Source organism: Rattus norvegicus, chromosome 3, assembly GCF_036323735.1.
Source record: "Rattus norvegicus strain BN/NHsdMcwi chromosome 3, GRCr8, whole genome shotgun sequence".
NCBI lineage: Eukaryota > Metazoa > Chordata > Mammalia > Rodentia > Muridae > Rattus > Rattus norvegicus.
In genome coordinates this window covers 173,796,597-173,815,302 of record NC_086021.1, presented here as the reverse complement: position 1 = coordinate 173,815,302, position 18,706 = coordinate 173,796,597, and the positions used below count along the sequence as shown (strand labels likewise).

The following is an 18,706-nucleotide window of genomic DNA, read 5'->3' as shown; positions in this document are numbered from 1 at the left end:
TATTATATGTGAGTTTACTGTATCTGTCTTCAGACACACCAGAAGAGGGCACCTGATCCCATTACAGATGGCTGTGAGCCACCATGTGGTTGCTGGGAATTGAACTTGGGACCTCTGGAAGAGCCGTCAGTGCTCTTAACCACTGAGCCTTCTCTCCATTTTGTTTTTTTTTTTTGTTTTTTTTTTTTTGTGTGTGTGTTTTTTTAAAGATCAAGTCTTTTATAATTTTCTTTTAGGTATGTGGAAGTAATTACGTTACATTAACAGATGGCAGGAGCCAGGATTCTAACTATTAGGGGGACATTTACAGGGACGCCTTCATCAAAGGATGAAGACCTCTCTCAATGCTGGTTATCTCCAATGGCAACAGTCCCAGGCTGTCCTCAGGACCATGTACACACAGGCTTTGTGTTGTCCTATACAGGTACTGTCTTTAATCTCCCAGCATGCTATGCTAGACCATTCGCTCCAAGGCCAGCAACTTTAGACTGAGACTGGACACTAGAGAGAGACCACATCTCAAGGATCAAGGACAACTTGGATGACTCTCGTAGGACCAGGCCAATCCTCAAGTTCCCTCGCTTCAGGCTTGTGTTAGGCCCTCAGTCCTTTCATGGCTAAGTTATAGCCTCTAAACTCTAGGCTCCAGACCACTGTAAATAGCAGGGTTTTTTCTTCTAGGCATAAGGCTCATACCAGCATGAGACTGACCATCACACCCGTGTGGACTAGGGTAGCACCTCTGGTTCCGCTGTCTAGGCTTGTCTCCACAGATTAAAGGATGCAGGCCCACTCAGTTCTAAGGTACTTCCTCTGGCTGTAGGTTTCAGGCATATCTTATGAAGAGTCAGCAGCCCTGGCCTGAAGTACCAGTCGGGCACCTGCACACACACACAGCCTCCAAGCCATATTGCTTGGCGATCCCTTATTCCAGCAGATTCATGTTCCAAGCCTGTCTCTAGACTCCACAACGACACTTGTGGGTCTTAGTTACAGGATGGCTCCAGAGAACCCAGAATCCAGATGGGTTTAGATCTTCCTCTGAATACACAGTCATTAGACCGGCACCAGTGGACACAGCTACAAGTCAGTATGGGCTAAATCAGAATGATTCTGCAGCCAGGCGAAGTCTGAGTCTACCCTACCCTACCTTGAGTAGATGAAAAACACTAACAAACCAAATCTCACACGAAAAAAGATTGCTCCTCATGAGGGTGACACAGGCCACACACACGGACATCTCTAAATGTCTCACAGCCCCAAACTTAGATGATCCTATTTTGGAAACAAAACAAAACTTTGATAATTGTCTTAGTTTGGGTTCCCATTGCTGCAGTGAATCAACCATGACTGAAAAGAGCATCAGGGCAGGAAAAGGTTAATTTGGCTCACACTTCCACACCACAGCTCATCATTAAAGGAAGTCAGGGCAGGAACTCAAGCAGGGCAGGAACCTGGAGGCAGGAGCTGATGCAGAGGCCATGGAGGGGTGCTGCTTACTGGCTTGTTTTTCATGGCTTGCTCAACCTGCTTTCTTATAGAACCCAGGACCACCAGCCCAGGGGTGGTCCCCCCTACAATGGGCTGGGCCTTCCCCCATCAATCACTGATTAAGAAAGTGTCTTACAGCCATATCTTATGGGAGCTTTTCTCCAATTAAGATCTCCCCCTTTCCCGCGACTCTAGCTTGTGTCAAGTTGACATAAAACTCTTTATCAAAATAAAAAGTGCAGCACGCAGGGGCTGGAGAGATGGCTCATTAAGGGCATGTACTGTTCTGGCTGAGGACCCGAATTTGTTCTGTAGCACTGGCATTGGGTGGCTCACAACGTCCTATGGAGTACACACACTTAAAGTAAAATGTGGTGGGGGCAGAGGGGGGATGGGAGAGAGGAAACTGTGGTTGGGAATATATTGAAAACAAACAAACAAAATGTCAAAGTGCAGTGGGGAGCTCTATATGTATGCCCACACGACACCCACGGCAAAATTCAGTGGATCACAAAGCAAGTGTCATGGAAGTGGGAGTTGGCTTGATGATAGGCAAGGATATGACAGGGTGTGGGGAAGGAATAGAGGATGCACAGGGTCGGGGGAGAGAAGTAGGAGAAGATTCACAGGTGGGGGAGGGAAGTAGGAGAAGATGCACAGGTGTGGGGAAGAGGGAAATAGAGGGTGCACAGGATGGGGGAAGGAAATAGAGGATGCACAAGTGTGGGGAGAGGGAAATAGAGGATGCACAGGTGTGGGGAGAGGGAAATAGAGGATGCACAGGGTAGGGGGAGGGAAATAGAGGATGCACAGGTTGGGGGAGAGGGAAATAGAGGATGCATAGGGTAGGGGGAGGGAAATAGAGGATGCACAGGGTAGGGGGGAGGGAAGTAGGAGAGGATGCACAGGGTAGGGGGAGGGAAATAGAGGATGCACAGGGTGGGGGGAGGAATGAGACCAGTAACTATCATTACATGTATGACACTGTCAAAGAACAAATTAAGATGAAAAAAAAATCGACACAATTTTCTGAGGAAAAAGAAAAAAAAGCTCAACCAGCCTTGGGATGTGGGGATCAAATTCGAGTCAGCAAGCTTTGACCAGAGGAGTCCTCTCACCTCCCCATGATGGTCTTAACTATCAACTTGATCACCTTGATAAATGACCAAGAGATTTAAGAAAGCAAATATCCAGGGATATTTTTGATGCTATTTCCAGAGACAGTTAGGTCTCAAGGTTTAATGAATGGATCTAACCCTTGACTTGAATGAGATACTGGCTTCTTAGGATGGTGCTGAAGGCCCGAGGATGGGTTGGTTATATTGGATGAAGTGGGTCACTGAGAGCGAAGTATACACATAGAGCTATTTCTTGCTCTGTCTCTTCTTGGAGTACGTTTGTTGGCTTCCTTGGTGCCATGATGTAAACAGCTCTTACTGTATCCTCCCCGCCAGGAGCGACGTCACTGAAACTGTTAGGCTTCCGTCTGGTTCAAGCAACATAATAATGCAAGACGCCCAGGAGAGCATGCTCTCACTGCCTACCTGCCTCCAGCATCCATGATGGTTGATGGTGACCTTTTCCCTAGAGCTTCCTTGTTAAAATTCAGAATGAAAGTGAGGCCCCAGAGCCCTGTAATGCTTATGGGGTTAGACCAGAGGCTCTGGTTTGACATATAAGGTTTCCTCTTTTGCTGTGTTCTTCATTAAATGGCCCAGAAAAAGCACTGGACATTGCCTCTGGGCATTGCCTGATTGCCCAAATTCTCTTCACATTGGATGCCTTGTCCCAAGTGCTGGAGTGATGAACACATCCTCCGAAGATCTACGTGGCTTAGTGCCATTGGAAAGTTCTGGGGACATTTATTGCTGGGTCCCAGGGAGAGGGTTTCACCCCTGAAAGTGACCAGGGAATCACTCTCTCTCCCCACCCCTCTCTCCCCCATCCCTCCCTCTGTCTCCTCCCTCCCCTTCCTGGCTCCCGATGTGCTCTCCTGATACAACGCTCCAATCTCATCAAGGGTCACAAACCCACGCAGCCATCTCCTGGTCTTAAATTCCAACCAGTGTTTGTGAGCATAGCCTTTCTAGGTTAGCTGCTAGTACAGCCACAGATGACTGAATCTTAAACTTAGTGCCAGGATCATTCCAGGGGAGTTTTGATCACACAGGGTGGGAGGGAATTAGTACACCTCATAGTTAATGTCTACTACCTGCAGCATATGGGTGAGCTACTTTGTGCCACAACATTTTCTGAAATGTCAACAGGAACCACCTCTGTCCCCTCTTTCTGATATGACTGTGGTGGATCAAAAGAAGAGTCAAGAAGAGGGTGGTTTGAGGGTTGGTGGGGAACATCCAGGCAACGAAATCACCGGAGTCTCGGATCCGAACCCAGGCCCCGGCACTGGTGTGTCCGCACCTCAGTGGTGAACAAGAGGAGATTTGATGTGGATATGGGAAGGAAAAGTGAGCAAAATGAGTCCAGAATACACCCCCTCCTCCAGTCACATGAGACCCTGTCACTCTCTCCTAAGCCTAATCATACTGCCTGACTTCTCCGGATTGCCTATCTTCATTGTAAGCGAATCTTAGAAGGAGAATCCCAAGAGCAGGTGGGAGTGATCAGAGCTAAGGAAAGGAAAGCATTTGGGGGGGGCGAGGGGGCTCCCACCCTCTACCTCACCTTCTACCTCACCCTCCACCTCACCCTCTACCTCACCCTCTACCTCACCCTCTACTCACCCTCCACCTCACCCTCTACCTCACCCTCTACCTCACCCTCCACCTCAGATTTTTTCTTTTAAATCTCTACCTGTATGATGTTTAAAGGTCTTTGTGACCCCAAGGCAAGAAATATTCTCTTTAGCATTGTGGTTTGCTACGGAGGAACAATTTGCTGTGGTGGAGCTGATCTTGTGTGCTGGATCCTCCTGGAACTGGAGTGGGTGCACAGGACAGCAGGACAAACTAGAGACGAATTTCCCACAAGGGGGTGGGAGTGGGGGTGGGGATCGGACCCGAGGGGAGCACACTGGGTTTCCAAGGTTACTAACAGTGCACGTGAAGACGGCAGGTGCTGCAACATTCCTTCTGGTTTATTTATCAGCGGCAGTGGAGAAAGGGGACAAGGGAGACGTGGGCAGAACCATATCTCCTTCAAAGCTGGGCTGGGAGCCGCTCTCCGGGTAGACGATGTCCGGGGGAGGGGTGACAGGCGTCTCCCACACACTATTATCCAGCAGGTTCACGCAAACGTTCCCGCACGTGGTGGAGCAGCAAATGTTATTGGCTTGACAATCTTGGTCCGATTCACAGTGGCGTCTGCACAGATACAATTTGGGCTTCCTCTCGCACTCCTTGACCTCGGAGCGACTTTGGACTATTGAAAAGGAGCGAGAGAAATGGGTAGGTGAGGAAAGTAGCTGCCTGGAGAGAAGCCCTCTTGGGCTTCAAGTTCCCGCAGTATACTGAAACATTCATGTCACGCCTGGACTTTTCCAGGCAACTTTTCTCTGTGCGTCTCACCAAGTCCTGTCCATCAGTTGTGTTTCAAATCTCATGCTCCGTGATAATCCCACCACCTCCCTAGAGCTATTAGTGTCTGGGTCCCCTCTTCCTCTTCCTCATACCTACATCCACGACCAGTCTCTCCTAGTAGACAGAGCTGCGATAGCATCATCTCTGTGGAATATATGTTGTTACTCAGCTACCAGAGGTAGGTCTCGGACCCTCTCAACTCTTCAGAATTCTAAGGGCCCGTGAGGCTAACAGACCAACCTCCAGCTTTTCTGTTTCCTCTGCTGTCTCGATGTCCAGTAGCCTGTCCCTTTCATCACTTATCTTTGTCCCACCTCCCTCCCCAGGCGGCAACTCCATTCCTACCTCTTTCATGGTCAGTGTTTTTGTTTTCTGTACCCCCTTCCCCCTCTGAGCCTCTCTGCAAGTTTAGTCCTCCCAAATACGCATCAATCAAGAACAACCGTCTCGTTTGCCCCTTGGGTTGTCAGCCATGGGGACTTCTGTTTCTGGATCTTTGGAACAAAGGGCGGGAATCACACGTTCACCGTGCACCTTATCGCTATGTCTGGAACCGTAGCCGAGGGGGCTACCTTCTCGCTATGTCTGGAACCGTAGCGGAGGGGCTGTGATTACCCAGGGTCTGGACAGTGCTGCGGAGGAGCAGAGTATGAAGTCGTATCCTTCTGGGTCTGTTCTCGGCCACTCCTTGTCTGCTACCCATATACCCACCTCATCCAATCACCTACCTTCATATCTCCGTTTTCGCTGGACCCCTCCCTGGGCTAGGGACAGCAGCAACAGCACACCGAGGATGAGCAGCAGAGTCTTAGACAACATAGCTGTGACCCAGGCGGTGAGCTTAGACCTAGTCTGGCAGACTTCCCCACAGCAGGACCGGGCCTCTCTGCCGCCTCTACTGGCCAAGACAGGGCAGATCAGTAAGCGACCTGTTTCTGCCCCTTTTCTTGCCCCCTGACCTTTTCCGCGAAACCTTTGCCGTAAATGATATCCTTTTTCTCATAATCAGCCCCCTCTTCGCGCTCACATAATTTCCTCATGAAATATATCATTTAGGACTCAGGAGACGGATTACTGGGTAAAGTGTTTGCAGGTGAAAGCTGGCTTGGAGGCAAATGTCAGTGAGCCAGAACCAGGGTTGTTGGCGGAAACAGATGGCTCTCGGGGACTTGCTGGGCTGCTTGGAGCTGAAACTGTGAGTCTTAGGGTTGGTGAGAAACTCTGATGTCTACCTCTAGTGTCCACCCGCAAATGCACAAGCATACACATATATGTACATACAAGAAGAGAAATAAACTATTTTTGTTTTTTAGCTATAAATTATTTTATGGAACAAGGGGAATAGCATGATAGCTAAGAAGTCTATACCCTTACCAGTTAAAAATAGACTCTTTTTAAAAAAGATTACAGGGGTGTGTGTGTGTGTGTGTGTGTGTGTGTGCCACATGTGATTATTTAATCCTTTAGCGGTCTCCCAAGATGCCTTTCTGTCGCTGCCTTCACTTATCTCACACACACTGTCAAATATCCGTCCTAATTCACGCTGTTCTGCAAAATGTTCAAGGCTGGGCTAGATGGGGCTGTGGGCAGCAGACAAGGAAGGGTTGAGCCGAGACAGCAGAGCACCGAGGAGGTGGTAATTGCCACACACCCAGATCCATCTGTGGCACTGTAAAGACTGACTTTTGTTCTTGGCTTTTAAAAATACCTTTACTTCATCCTCTGACAGCTTCGCACTTGTGTATAGTGTACATTGATCCTCTCCGTTCTCAACCTTCTGCATCCACTGCCTCTGAATTCTCAGTCCCCAATATGTCCACCTTCCTGCCTCCTACCCCCATCTCTGCGTACCAGAGAACCTACCTATCTCACGCTTGGCCCCACCTTTTAAAGATTGTATTGCTCTTACTGCTGCCACTCTGGGGACCACGACTCCAGCACAGGAACCTTTGGGGGACAAACTGCAAGGTACCATTTTCTTTCTTCCCCAGTCAGTTCCCTCAGTGTGTTCCCACACTGTCATACTCAGGGTTCCAAATCCTGGCCTCTGTCTTTGTATTGGTTCATCCTCCTTGGCCAAGTGTGTGGAGTCTTAGCGTATACTGCACAGAGCGCCAGTGCTCGTCTCTCTCTCTCTCTCTCTCTCTCTCTCTCTCTCTCTCTCTCTCACACACACACACACACACACACACATCTGTAATCCTATAGACCAAGTCTGAGAGGAGGCTGTTCTCTTTGAGAGTGCTAGGCCTCTTTGTGTCTGTGTTGTGGGGGCAATGGAGGGCAGAAGAGGACATCAGGTACTCCCTACCTCATCCCCATGAGATAGGGTCTTTCACTGAACTTGAGGTTTGCCATTTTTCATCCTGGCTATGTGGTCAGCAAAAACTAATGATCCTTTTAACAGTCTGCCTGTAACATTGGGGCTACAGGTGTATCCGGTGCTGTTAGGATTTTTAAAAACTGTCAGTGCTGGGATCCGAACTCAGATCCCATGCTTGCACAGCAAACTCTCTTACCCACTGTGCCACCTCTCCAGCTCCTACTGGGTTTCTCTCAGGTATTTGGTGAGCACATTTCTCCGCCCACCAACCAACAGTTCTGTGGCAAGATCCCGACTGTAGGGTCGACCACTCCATTCCCTTCATTTTTGTCTAGGTGGCCATTCAGCTTTTATCCATCTTCCCTATCCAGTTTCTTTACCTCTGTAAAACCTGGAGGGCGTTTGTGTCAGGTTGGACTCGGACCATCCAAGGAGAGCCAATACTGAGCAGGATACGAAGTAAAAGACCCCACCACAGAGCTGAATATGAACCTGTAATTCTAACATTCAGGAGGGTAAGGCAAGAAGATTGCCCAGAGTTCCAGGCAAACCTGGGCTACGTGCCGAGACCATTTCTCAAAACATCACTACCAAGAGAGACCGGTGCCTTTGACTCCCTTCCTGTAGGGAACTCGGGTGCTTCAGAAAAAGACCCTGTACCCTGTGGCCAAGGAATTCTGGATTGGAGCTATAGCTGTAGGACAGGTGCACAATGTCCCCAGCCCACACAGAGGCACTGTCTATGACAACCCAGTCCAGTGCGTTCTGTTGGGAGAGTGCCAAAGAAATAGTCTGTGATATAGCCGACATGTTGCTCCTGGACTGAACCCAAAACGATGCTGCCTCAAAAGTCACCCTAACTTACAAGGCACCGAACCTCTGTTTTTCTGTTCTTTGGTGCTCCGTTCCAAATCTGGACAAAAGGGCTGTCAGTCTGTCTCACAATGCACTGTAGACAGGGCATTGTTAGGTGTGAATTTTATGGCTGGCTTAAATGAAGTGTTGCCTGGAATTGTGTCAACATTATCCCTGTGCTATGGGTGGGGTGTCCTCTTTGTTCAAGTAGCAAAACTGGAAAATAGGTGTTATGACCAATAAATAAATAACTAAGAAACCACAAAGGTAAATCCTGTAGGACCGTCTGCCCTCCTGGCTAGCTCGTTTCTTTACACTGTTGTGAGAATCTTGGATTTGACGTTTGGGGAGTTGGTAGTGATGAATCTTTATGATGACTGTAGGATTTTTCTTAAACTTTCCCTCAGATAAACAAAAGAGTGGAACTGAACGTGCGAGGCATTCTGGGTCTGACATGAGAAGTACTGGGACGCCATCTTGCTTCCCTTCTCTGGGTTGATTAAGAATACCAGAAGTGTGCAAGGGAAGGGCATTGGGCATCACCAGGATCCTGAGAACGTTTTGGGGGCCAAGGTGTTAAAGTAAGAATGCAGGGTTGGGGGTCTGGAGAAGTAGCTCAGTGGTTGAATCACAGACTACTTTCTAGAGGACTGGAGTTCCGTTCCAAGCACCTGCGTGGTGTGGCTCGCAACCATCGGGAGCACCAGCTCCAGGGGATCTGATCTGAATCCCTCTTCATGTGCACACACATCCATGCACCATGTACGGTAAAGTAAAAATAAAAATAAATAAACTTTTTTTTTAAAGAGGATGAGGCCTTAGTTTCGTATTACCTTCAACATTAGCCAGAGAAACTTCTGTGGTGGTTACGGCAGAGCCTCATAGCTGGTCAAAGAACTGAGAGGTGACAGTTGAGTGCTTAGCCCCAAATGGGACATTTGCATCAACACCTCCAGCTCCACACTGTAGAAGAGAGGGTTGGCACAGCGTAAGCTCTGGAAGATGGGGGAGAGTGCCGTGAGACACTGTCTCCTGGATGCGACATAGCCTGTGGCTGTCAGGCTCAGGAGTTTCCTGCAGGAATGGCTGCCCACTCAAGGTCTAGCCAACAAAGCCAGTCAGCATCCCAGCTTGCAACACTGGTAGCATTCAGAGGGCTTCCCACAACCCCAGAGAAGGAGAGGGAATGAAAGCGGAAAGATATGTCAAGGGAGTGGGGACGGGATTGGGCGGTGGGGCATGATTGAGACACAGGGTGCACAGTTATGGAATTGGTAAAGAGTAAGTGAAGGGAGGGCAGAGGCTGGAGAGATGGCACAGCGGGTAAGAGAGCTAGAGGTGGCTTCCCAGCTCCCACACTAGGCAGCTCAGGGGATCCTTGCCCTCTGTGCTCTTTGTAGGCACCTGCATGCATGGGAACACTCACACATATGAATAAAATAAAAACACATACTAAAAAGATAAAGAAGAGAAAAAAAAGAAGTTTCTAAATGAATGGATTCACAACTCTCGTCTAAGATAATATCTTAATACAAATAAGTCACTTCAAAGGAACCATGGCTTCCGGTAGGTCGTGTCACCATATGCATTCCCTTTGCCCTATGTGCCGGAGGGGGAGCCAGGAGTCCACACCCAATCTACGCTCATGCGTCACACCCAAGGCTGCAAGTGGACAACAGCGTATTGTACATCTGCCTTGTCGTGCGGTGGTGGCTTCACGGGATCAGAAGACCCGTGTCCCACCCCCAACTCTAGATCCTCAAGGAATGGGCCACCTGCCACAGTTAGATGTAACTTGTCTGGTGGCTGGAAGTTACTTGCCTGTGAGGTTTCTGGAAGTCCATACTTAAGGTAGCTCCTCCTTGGCCTGAAGCCTCGCCAGCAAAGCAGTGGTTTTAGTCTGAATACTGCCGAGTGCGTGGAGTCTCAAAACCATCATTTCCTTCGTCTGGACACACTGAGGCAAGACAGTGGGCTGTGGGTTCTGAGTGGAGAAGCTTGGAGAGTAGACACAAGTGTCTTAGAGTAGAAGTTGGACGGGGCTTGGAGGGATGGCTCGGCAGTTAAGAGTACTGTTACTTTTCCAGAAGAATCAGCTTTGATTCCCAGCACCCACATGGTGGCTCATAATTGTGCATAGCTCTAATACTAGGGGATCCCCAACACTGTCCAAGTATCAGACATACATGCATATCAGACATACGTGCAGATAAAATACCCACACATACACTGAAGAAGAGTTGAAACTCACCAACGTGATTGTTTATAACTTCCGTGTGTATGTGTACATAAGTATGTGTGTGTGTGTGTGTACATGAGTGCATGTGTATATGTGTGCCTCTGTATGTGTGTGCATGCATGTGTGTGTGCATGAGTGTGTGTGTATGTGTGTGCGTGTATGTATGTGTTATGTGTGCATGTGTGTGTGTGCATGACTGTGTGTGTAAGTGTGTGTGCATGTGTATGTGTGTATGTGTGCATGTGTGTGTGCATGAGTGTGTGTATGCATGTATGTGTGTGTACATACATATGTATGCACATACGCAGACCTAGGCAATTTTACTTTTATCCTTCCAAAGATTTTCATTTTATATCCTGATTAAGTGTATATGAGTGTTGGGGGAGCTCTATGAATTCAGGTGCCCTCAAACCAGAAGAAGGCATCAGATCTCCTGGAGCCAGAGTTACAGGAGGTTGTGAACCACTTAACATGGATGCTGGAAATTGAACTCGAGTCCTCTGGAAGAGGGGTATGTGCTTGTAACCCCTGAGTCATCCTTCATCTTCAGCCCTGCAACTTTATCTTTGAATGATGTCTGGCCTTGCACTTGCTTTCCTGAAGAGACATGTCCATAAGCACCGGTCAGTAAAGTGGGTTTTTATGATTATGGATGTGCCCTGTGAACTATCCGTGCGATATAACTTACACATGGCTACTGAATTCTGAAATCACTGAAAACTTCACATCGATCCAATGAATTCAAACAGTCTCGTGTGTCTGGTGAACTCTGGTGTTTTTTTTGTTTGTTTGTTTTTTTTTGTTTGTTTGTTTTTTTTCCTTTTGTTTTTTTCGGAGCTGGGGACCGAACCCAGGGCCTTGCGCTTGCTAGGCAAGCGCTCTACCACTGAGCTAAATCCCCAACCCCGTGTCTGGTGAACTCTTAGACAGGTGATAATAACTGTTTCTGTTCAAGTGTGAGTACAGGAGCTCAGCCAGGTCTGCACACTACACAGAGCAGCGTGCTGGTTAGCATGCTTCCAAGATGCTAACCGAACAAGAAAGAAACGGTAGAGCAGAGCGTGTGAGTGTGCAAGCTAAATACACGATGGTATCCTTAGAAAACACGTCCTGAACAAACAGAAGGTGGGGCAGAGGGTAAGGGTCTGGCTTTAGCTAACACGGTGGCATTCTCAGGAAACAAGCAAAAGTGACTGAAACACTGTGCAGTGGTATATTAAAAAAATGCTTCTGGGGGTTGGGGATTTAGCTCAGTGGTAGAGCGCTTGCCTAGCGAGCACAAGGCCCTGGGTTCGGTCCCCAGCTCCGAAAAAAAAAAAAGAAAAAGAAAAAGAAAAAAATGCTTCTGCTTTTGTACCCCCTCCATACACGCATTATTGAGCCTTAACATGTTACATATATTTCTAAGTAAAATATCAGGACGCTTGATTTTCCAATTTCATAAAATGGTGAGAACAATGTAAAAGTGTACACACCTATTAGTTGGTGGAATCAGATAGAGGAATTATTGATATGTCTCTGTTTTCTCTTTTTTTGTATTTTAAAAATTCTATCGGCTAAGGATTTTTTTCCCCTTAGAGTAAGAAATGTATTCTAAAAAGAAGTGGTTTAAAAAAGAAGGGACGCGTCTTGTAGGACCATAAGCAGCTTGAGGGGAAAAGATGGCTGATGAGAATCGGTAAACGTGTAGGGGGCAGGGGAGGGGCGGGGAGGGCAGGACATCGAGTAGCCATGCTCACTAGTGTGCCCTCCTTACCCAGTTTGCCTTCATTTCTTTTCTGCTTCCAGCAGCAGTGGGTGAAGACCTGTCTTCCTGTGAATGCATAGTCTGACATGAAGTTCTGGATCCTCCTCCTCACTGTATCCGCCCATGGGATTGTGGTGTTTCTGCATGTGTTTGGAAGCCTCAAGGGTAAACATGGAAACAACAGCACGGAAATGGGAGTGCTCTGCCCTCCTCTAGAACATACAGTGGAGAGAACTAACTCTCAAAAGTTGTCCTCTGGCCTCCACACGTGCGCCATGGCATGTGCATACACTCACAGGCATATACTACACATACATAGACACAACACACACACACACACACACACACACACACACACACACACACACAAATCAGAGCTATCCTTAAGCAGAGACACCCAAGCTAAATTATGTAGGATACTTCCAATCGGGGTATCCCCGCCCCCTGAAAGCAATACTAGGTCCATGGAAAGACAGCAAAGCCTTGTCTACCCCCGACAGAGCACCAGGAAACAGTTCTCCATCAGATCAGCTCAGTTTGAATTGCCTAGAAGAAATACTAACACCAAACTTCCCTTTGAGTCCACCTTGGCTAGGAGAAGGGGTCTCTGGGAGCAGTGAAACAAACGACTTAAAGTCAAACAGTGGGTATAAGCCGATGGCTTATGTTCTCTTGAGACAGCTTTCCAGACTGCTCCCTCTGTTCCACTCATGACAGAGACTCTTGCTATTCTCTCAGCTTTCCAACAGCTCTTCTCTCACAGATCAGAAGTCCAGTCTTTTATATGCAGTCTATTTAGGCATTTACCCTAGGTTCCCTTTCGATTATCCCATGAACTAGCATTTTATGACTTAGCCCCTTGATTCTTAGGAGACAGTAAGCACTTTTTTTTTTTTTAACATTGCAAAAGAATTCAGAGATCTGCCTGCCTTTGTTAAGCACAAACAATAAGATGTCTGTGTGGGACCTCACTCTGAAGTTACCATGCCTGAACCTGGGCTGACCTCAAACTCAGGAATTTGCCTGCCTTTGTAAGCGTAAACAGAAACTTAGTTGTGTGGGGTCTTGCTCTGCAATCACCACTCCCTAAATCTCTTTATTTCCTTCCTTAAGATCTTCCTGATAAGCTGGCTCACAGCGCAGCTGCCTCTGACCCTTTAGATCTGAGAAGCTCCTTATACAATTCGTATTGCATCCTTATAATTTTGCATAGTTGGGAAATTATATATTTTTGAACTCATGTTTTCAGAGTTCTTTCCCACAGCTTTAAGGGCTGTCCTGAAGGTCATAACCTTTACCACTTTGCTGAGACATTAGCTATACCCTTGCCTCCTGGACTTGTGCTGTCTTTGATCATCATGGAGTCATTAACCATGGCAGAAAGGACATTGCTTGAAGGAGTAACATGAAGTAAAATATATATTTTCGAACAAACAAGCCTTACACTCACAGCAATCATCAACACTTGTGGAGTCCCACACCATGCTGGTTTTGTTCCAGGAGCAAGAACCATGTCATTCTGTCCCTTAAACATGGCCAAACAGGACTTGGCCTTCATAGTTCCAAAATTTGCTAGGTGAGACACCAATGGATATCATAATAGTGATATGAGACACATCCATTTTTTTTTTTGTTTGAGAGCAGTTAGAGCCTGAAAAAAAATGGAGAAAACAAATGACCCCTTAGAAAATCATGTGTAGATGCTAAGATAGTGAGCACTGGAGAGACGGAGCAGAAAAGTTTCAGGACACAGAAGGTATGGATTGGGAGTGTATATTTTAGTGGCTATCGATGGGGAACACATGGAAAAGTAGAAAGTGGGGTTCCTATTGTCTCTGTCTCAGTTTTCCCATTCTGCAAGTTGGGTCTAGAACCAGAACTCGATGAGGTTGTAGGCTTTGAAATCTAAGGTTTTATCAGTATAGACTCGGTCAGGTGGTGTTTATTGGGAAGAGACCCCAATGCCGGAACTCCACAGTGCCCTGGGGACACACGGGAGAAGAAGAAATGTGTGTCATACAAGGATGCTGTCTCGTGGAGGGACAGGTTAGAGCTGGAGGGATTTCATGATTGCAGAAGTACTTCCTGGCATGGGGCATGCAAGCTATGGAGGGGTTCGCTCAGTTTGAAAGGTGTCTGCTGTGCATTCTGAGTAAGTAGACCCCGCCAACCTCTAGCCTCTCAATTCCAGAGAAGCCTGAAGAGATCGAGCAGTGCTGGGTACAGCCACCGGCAAGGTTCTGTGGGAGGAGGTGCACGAAGGTGCAGAAATGTGTGAGTCCGAACTACACGTGCTGCTGGACGTACTGCGGAAACATCTGCTTGAACAACGAGTGAGTGGCTTGGGGTCAGAGGAGCGGGTGTGAGCATGCCTGAGTGCCGCTCCTCAGACATTGTTCAGACGTTGCAGGAAATGGCAGTCACCTAAATTCCGGTCCCCGAAACAATCAGATAAAGCAAGGAACCCTCCTATCTCTAAATCCAGGTACCGTTAACCAAGAAACCCCAAGGCACTGACTGTTTCATTATTTTTCCACCGTGATCATTCACTTTCTTTGCTTCTCTCACACATCGCCCACTAGTTCATAGGTTCCCTCCTTTGTCCAGAGAATCCAATTACTGGCTCCTTTTTCTCAGCCAGACCCTAGAAGACCTTGTATTGACCTGTCAAACATCAAACCTTTTCGGGGGGAAAGCACATCAGTCTGTTTTAAAGTTTATTTAGTGTATATGCACACTCATGTGCACCACAGTATATATGTGTACCTATGTGTGAAGGTCAAAGGGCAACTTGTAAGAGCTGTTCTCTTCTATGTATCTCCAGGGTCCTTGGGATTATAGCTTTGGTCTCTTATCTGCTGAGCCATCTTGCTGGCTCAGAAAGTTGATTTTGAAAGGGCAACTCCTGATATTACAGAGAATTTCTATCATTCTTCTGAAACTTGGGGCACTGTTGTTTGGAGACGGATTTACTTCCAGAGATACTGGTGTCTAACGATCTAATTTTTCTCTTTCAGAGAACCCTTCAGAAGCCTGATGAAAATCTAGTTTCAATGTGATCCACTGCTGGTGTGGGCTGGGAGATGACTGTGGGCTGGGAGGAGTGCAGCCTGCTGCCCTGGAGGGACACTCTGCAGCCAAGGACCTCTCTGTCCTCTCCTTGATGTCTTCATGCAGAGAGAGTCTAAGCTTTTGCCAAATAAATTTATTATGAACCAGCATGAGGGTTCTGTGGCTCTCACACACTATTAAAGATGCTCATTTCTCTCCAGAAAGTCCAGACTCTCTAGAAAGTCCAGACTCTCTAGAAAGCCCAGACTCTCTAGAAAGTCCAACACTCCCAGCAGTTGCTCGCATCCCAGCTGGACACAGATACAAATTGGTCTTCTGTGCATTTACCAATTACTGCAGCAAAAATACAGAGAGGTTTTTGAGGATTCTGTAGATTGGCCAGACATGGTGGTATAAGCCTCTAGTCCCAGCATTTAGGAGTCTGAGGCAGGAAGATTGTGAGTTCTAGGTCAACAGCAGCAACAACAACAAAACTCATGTGGCTAACACATTAAGTAGGTTTACATTCATGATCCATTTCTACTGAGGATAGTCAGTGGGTAGCCATGTTCAGTGGGTAGCCGTGTGTGCTGCGATTCAAGGATCTTTTATCTGTAGCTCTGTCCTCTCCCAGGAACTTGTCTGATGATTTCCTTCCAGCAGATAGGAAAAGTAAGGTAGTAAGGAGATCGATAAGAAGCTTTTATCTTAAACTATATGTATGTACGTTCGTATGTATGTATTTATGTATGTATGTACGCATATACTATGTATGTATGTAAATGTATATATGCACGTACATATGTATGCATGCATACATGCATGTACATATGTATGCATGTATGTATGTATGCATGCATGTACGCATGTACATATGTATGCATGCATGTATGTATGCATGTATGTATGCATGTACACATGTCTGCATGTACATATGTATATATGTATGTGTGTGGATATGTATGTACATATGTATGTGTGCACATATGTATGTACATGCATACACATGTACATATATGTTTACATGTGTATGTGTGTATGTACATGTGTATGTGTATGTGAATGTGGGTGCCTGTGGGGAGGTCAGAGATTTCGAACTCTTGTGGAGTTGAACTTACAGGGAGTTGTGAGCACCTAATGTGGGCTCTGAGAGCCAAACTCCAGTGCTCTGGAGGAGCAGCATGTCCTCTTAACCACTAAGCCTTCTCTCCAGGCCCTCGTAAGAAGGGCTTTAGCAGCTGGGTCTAGAAGCAAAGTTCATCCTTAGTTTTAACTCAGCATTTGTCTGTATTCTTTTGGTCACCGTGTAACCATGTGATTCTGCTTGTCTACAAATGAGACTGAGAAGTGCTGTCCACTTTGTCTCCCCAAGAGCAGAAAATAGGATTTGATGAATATGCAGGAGTTGAGTGAGTTATATGTTTACAAAAAGCCAAAGTCCTCCACAAACACCGAAAACTCCATCCTTACCGTCATATTGAACATCTGATGGAACACACACCATTTCTAGTAAGAAGTTGATATAGCTGGTTATTCGAGGACATATTTCTGCCTTTGAGATGGGTCCAGGAGCTTCCAGGAGGGGCTTCTTTCTACCATGACTGGTCTCCGTCCTGACCCACTGTCTTCTCTGGACACTCGTGATCTCCCGAGATTTTCAGCCTGAGCTTTGCTGCCTGTGTTGGTTCTCTGCATTATCTCTGGATGTGACTTGACCTAGAGGAGAATATTTTAGAACATCTTCCATGTAGACTCCCTTATACCTCTCCTTGGAACAGAGGAGAAGGGAGTATGTGTATGTATGTGTGTGATCTCTTGATGCCCGCATATGTATGTGTATGTATGCATGTGTACACACGTGTGTATATGCATGCACACATGTATGTGAATGTGCATGTATAGTGTGCATACATGTGGGCATGTATGTGAATGTGCATGTATCATGTGCATATGTATGTGTGCATGTATGTGTATATATGCATGTGTGTATGTATATGTATGTGAATGTGCATGTACAGTGTGCATACATAGTGTGCATGTATGTGTATATATGTATGTGTGTATGTATATGTATGTGAATGTGCATGTATGTGTGCCTGTGTGTGTTCTGTGCATGCATGTGTGTATATATATGGAGGCTTGAGATGGATGTCAGATGTCTTTCTCAACCATTCTCCACCTTATTCTTAAGGCAAGGCCTCTTAATTGAACCCAGAGCTCGCTGATCCTGTTAGTTTAGCTACCAAGCTTGCTCCATGGATTCCCATGTACCCACTTTCTGAGAGCTGGCAGTACAGGGAGTTCCCACACCCACCCAGCATTTAACATCAGTGAAGGGGATCTGAATTCCAGTCCTCAGACTTATGCCACCAGCACTTTACCCCTCGAGCCATCTCCTCAGCTCAAGATACTCTTTCCTAAATGGGTGAACCAGAACATTGCCCCTGTCTACTTTATCCCAAGGAGTAGCTTAGAATGTGGCTGGACAAAGACCAAAGCCAGACAAAGGCTAGCGATGCAGAGCCATGGCAAGCTGGACAGTGCCTTACAGCTCAGGGGAACAATGACACAAGTCCTGAATGGTTCAGGGGCACAAGAAATGGGGGAGAATGAACCTGGAGCCCAAGGAGGGACAACAGTCATTCCTTGCTGATATGAAGCAGAGAACAAAAGGGGAGACGTGCTGGGGAAGGAGAAGGTTGTCCTCCATTGGGGATGAGCATTTTGCTTCGGTACCAGCACCCTTTCCTACCTTCATCCACCAAGCCTAAGGGCTGCAAAGGAGAGATGATGCCGGTTGGTCAATATCAGCAAAAGAGTCATTTGGTACACAGTTAGCGGATGAACAGAGAGAAAATTAGTGCCACACACAGTGGGGGTATTTCTCAAGTGCAAACAAGACTGGGGCTTTGTCGTTGGCAGGAAAGTGCACAGAACTGGAGGATATCCTGCTAAGGACGATGATCCACTTCTCTCATAAGTGGAAATTAAAATGCTGAGAGTATCCTGAAAGAAGAGGAAGTGATGGGCTGGGAAGAAGGGGAAAGTGGAAGGGAGGAGAGAGGAGCAAGGGCAGTATGGGACATGTGTCTGAATGGAAGTGTGACAGAAAGCACCACTAGCTTATGCTGCTTATACGCATTAACAGTTATGGTTACTGTGATTCTGTACAGAGAAGTGGAAGAATGCCTGAGAGGCCAGAAGGAGGTGGGCACACAGACAGCATAGCTCTTCCTCCAGGAACAAAGACACGTACACAAGGGTTGCGGCTTGTATAACTTTCAGTCCTGCTGCCCAGAGAAGTGGCCAGTTGAGGCTCCAGAGAAAGAAGCACTAAAAGCCAGGGAGACATGAGCAGAACATCCCTTAGGACTCTAACCCTCTAGGCAAGCACTCGGGCGCTAAGCTACATCAGTGGTGCTCTGGAATGTAAATTTTTATGATTTGGGGCTAAGCAGTAG

The 18,706-nt window shown here is 47.0% G+C and overlaps 2 protein-coding genes across 3 annotated transcripts; one reads left to right on the top strand and one right to left on the bottom strand.

Moving 5' to 3' along the window:
• Nucleotides 1–4,554: 4,554 nt before the first annotated feature.
• Wfdc10a (WAP four-disulfide core domain 10A) lies at nt 4,555–5,908 on the bottom strand. The gene is made up of 2 exons (NM_001109461.1): nt 5,759–5,908; nt 4,555–4,872 (listed from the first exon to the last, which is right to left on the bottom strand). Exons 1-2 carry the CDS (start codon nt 5,847–5,849, stop codon nt 4,589–4,591), a joined length of 375 nt encoding a protein of 124 aa, NP_001102931.1. The 5' UTR covers nt 5,850–5,908; the 3' UTR covers nt 4,555–4,588.
• A 1,011-nt stretch (nt 5,909–6,919) lies between these two features.
• Nucleotides 6,920–15,415, top strand: Wfdc9 (WAP four-disulfide core domain 9). Of its 2 annotated transcripts, NM_001413044.1 has the most exons (4): nt 6,920–6,998; nt 12,239–12,359; nt 14,386–14,527; nt 15,212–15,415. In NM_001413044.1, exons 2-4 carry the CDS (start codon nt 12,281–12,283, stop codon nt 15,240–15,242), a joined length of 252 nt encoding a protein of 83 aa, NP_001399973.1. In that variant the 5' UTR covers nt 6,920–6,998; nt 12,239–12,280; the 3' UTR covers nt 15,243–15,415. The 2 variants fall into 2 exon arrangements, with proteins under 2 accessions (NP_001399973.1, XP_008760753.1); XM_008762531.4 differs by lacking the exon at nt 6,920–6,998 and having other exon boundaries at nt 12,238–12,359.
• The last annotated feature ends 3,291 nt before the right edge of the window (nt 15,416–18,706 follow it).

What these genes read in the sequence shown, in the direction of transcription:
- Wfdc10a (NM_001109461.1), bottom strand. Translation starts at nt 5,849, where the DNA reads ATGTTGTCTAAGACTCTGCTGCTCATCCTCGGTGTGCTGTTGCTGCTG. An exon ending in GCGAAAACGGAGATATGAAG is followed by an intron (nt 4,873 to 5,758) that starts GTAGGTGATTGG and finishes CCTTTTCAATAG; the next exon opens with TCCAAAGTCGCTCCGAGGTC.
- Wfdc9 (NM_001413044.1), top strand. Translation starts at nt 12,281, where the DNA reads ATGAAGTTCTGGATCCTCCTCCTCACTGTATCCGCCCATGGGATTGTG. An exon ending in TGTGTTTGGAAGCCTCAAGG is followed by an intron (nt 12,360 to 14,385) that starts GTAAACATGGAA and finishes TCTCAATTCCAG; the next exon opens with AGAAGCCTGAAGAGATCGAG. An exon ending in AACATCTGCTTGAACAACGA is followed by an intron (nt 14,528 to 15,211) that starts GTGAGTGGCTTG and finishes TTTCTCTTTCAG; the next exon opens with AGAACCCTTCAGAAGCCTGA.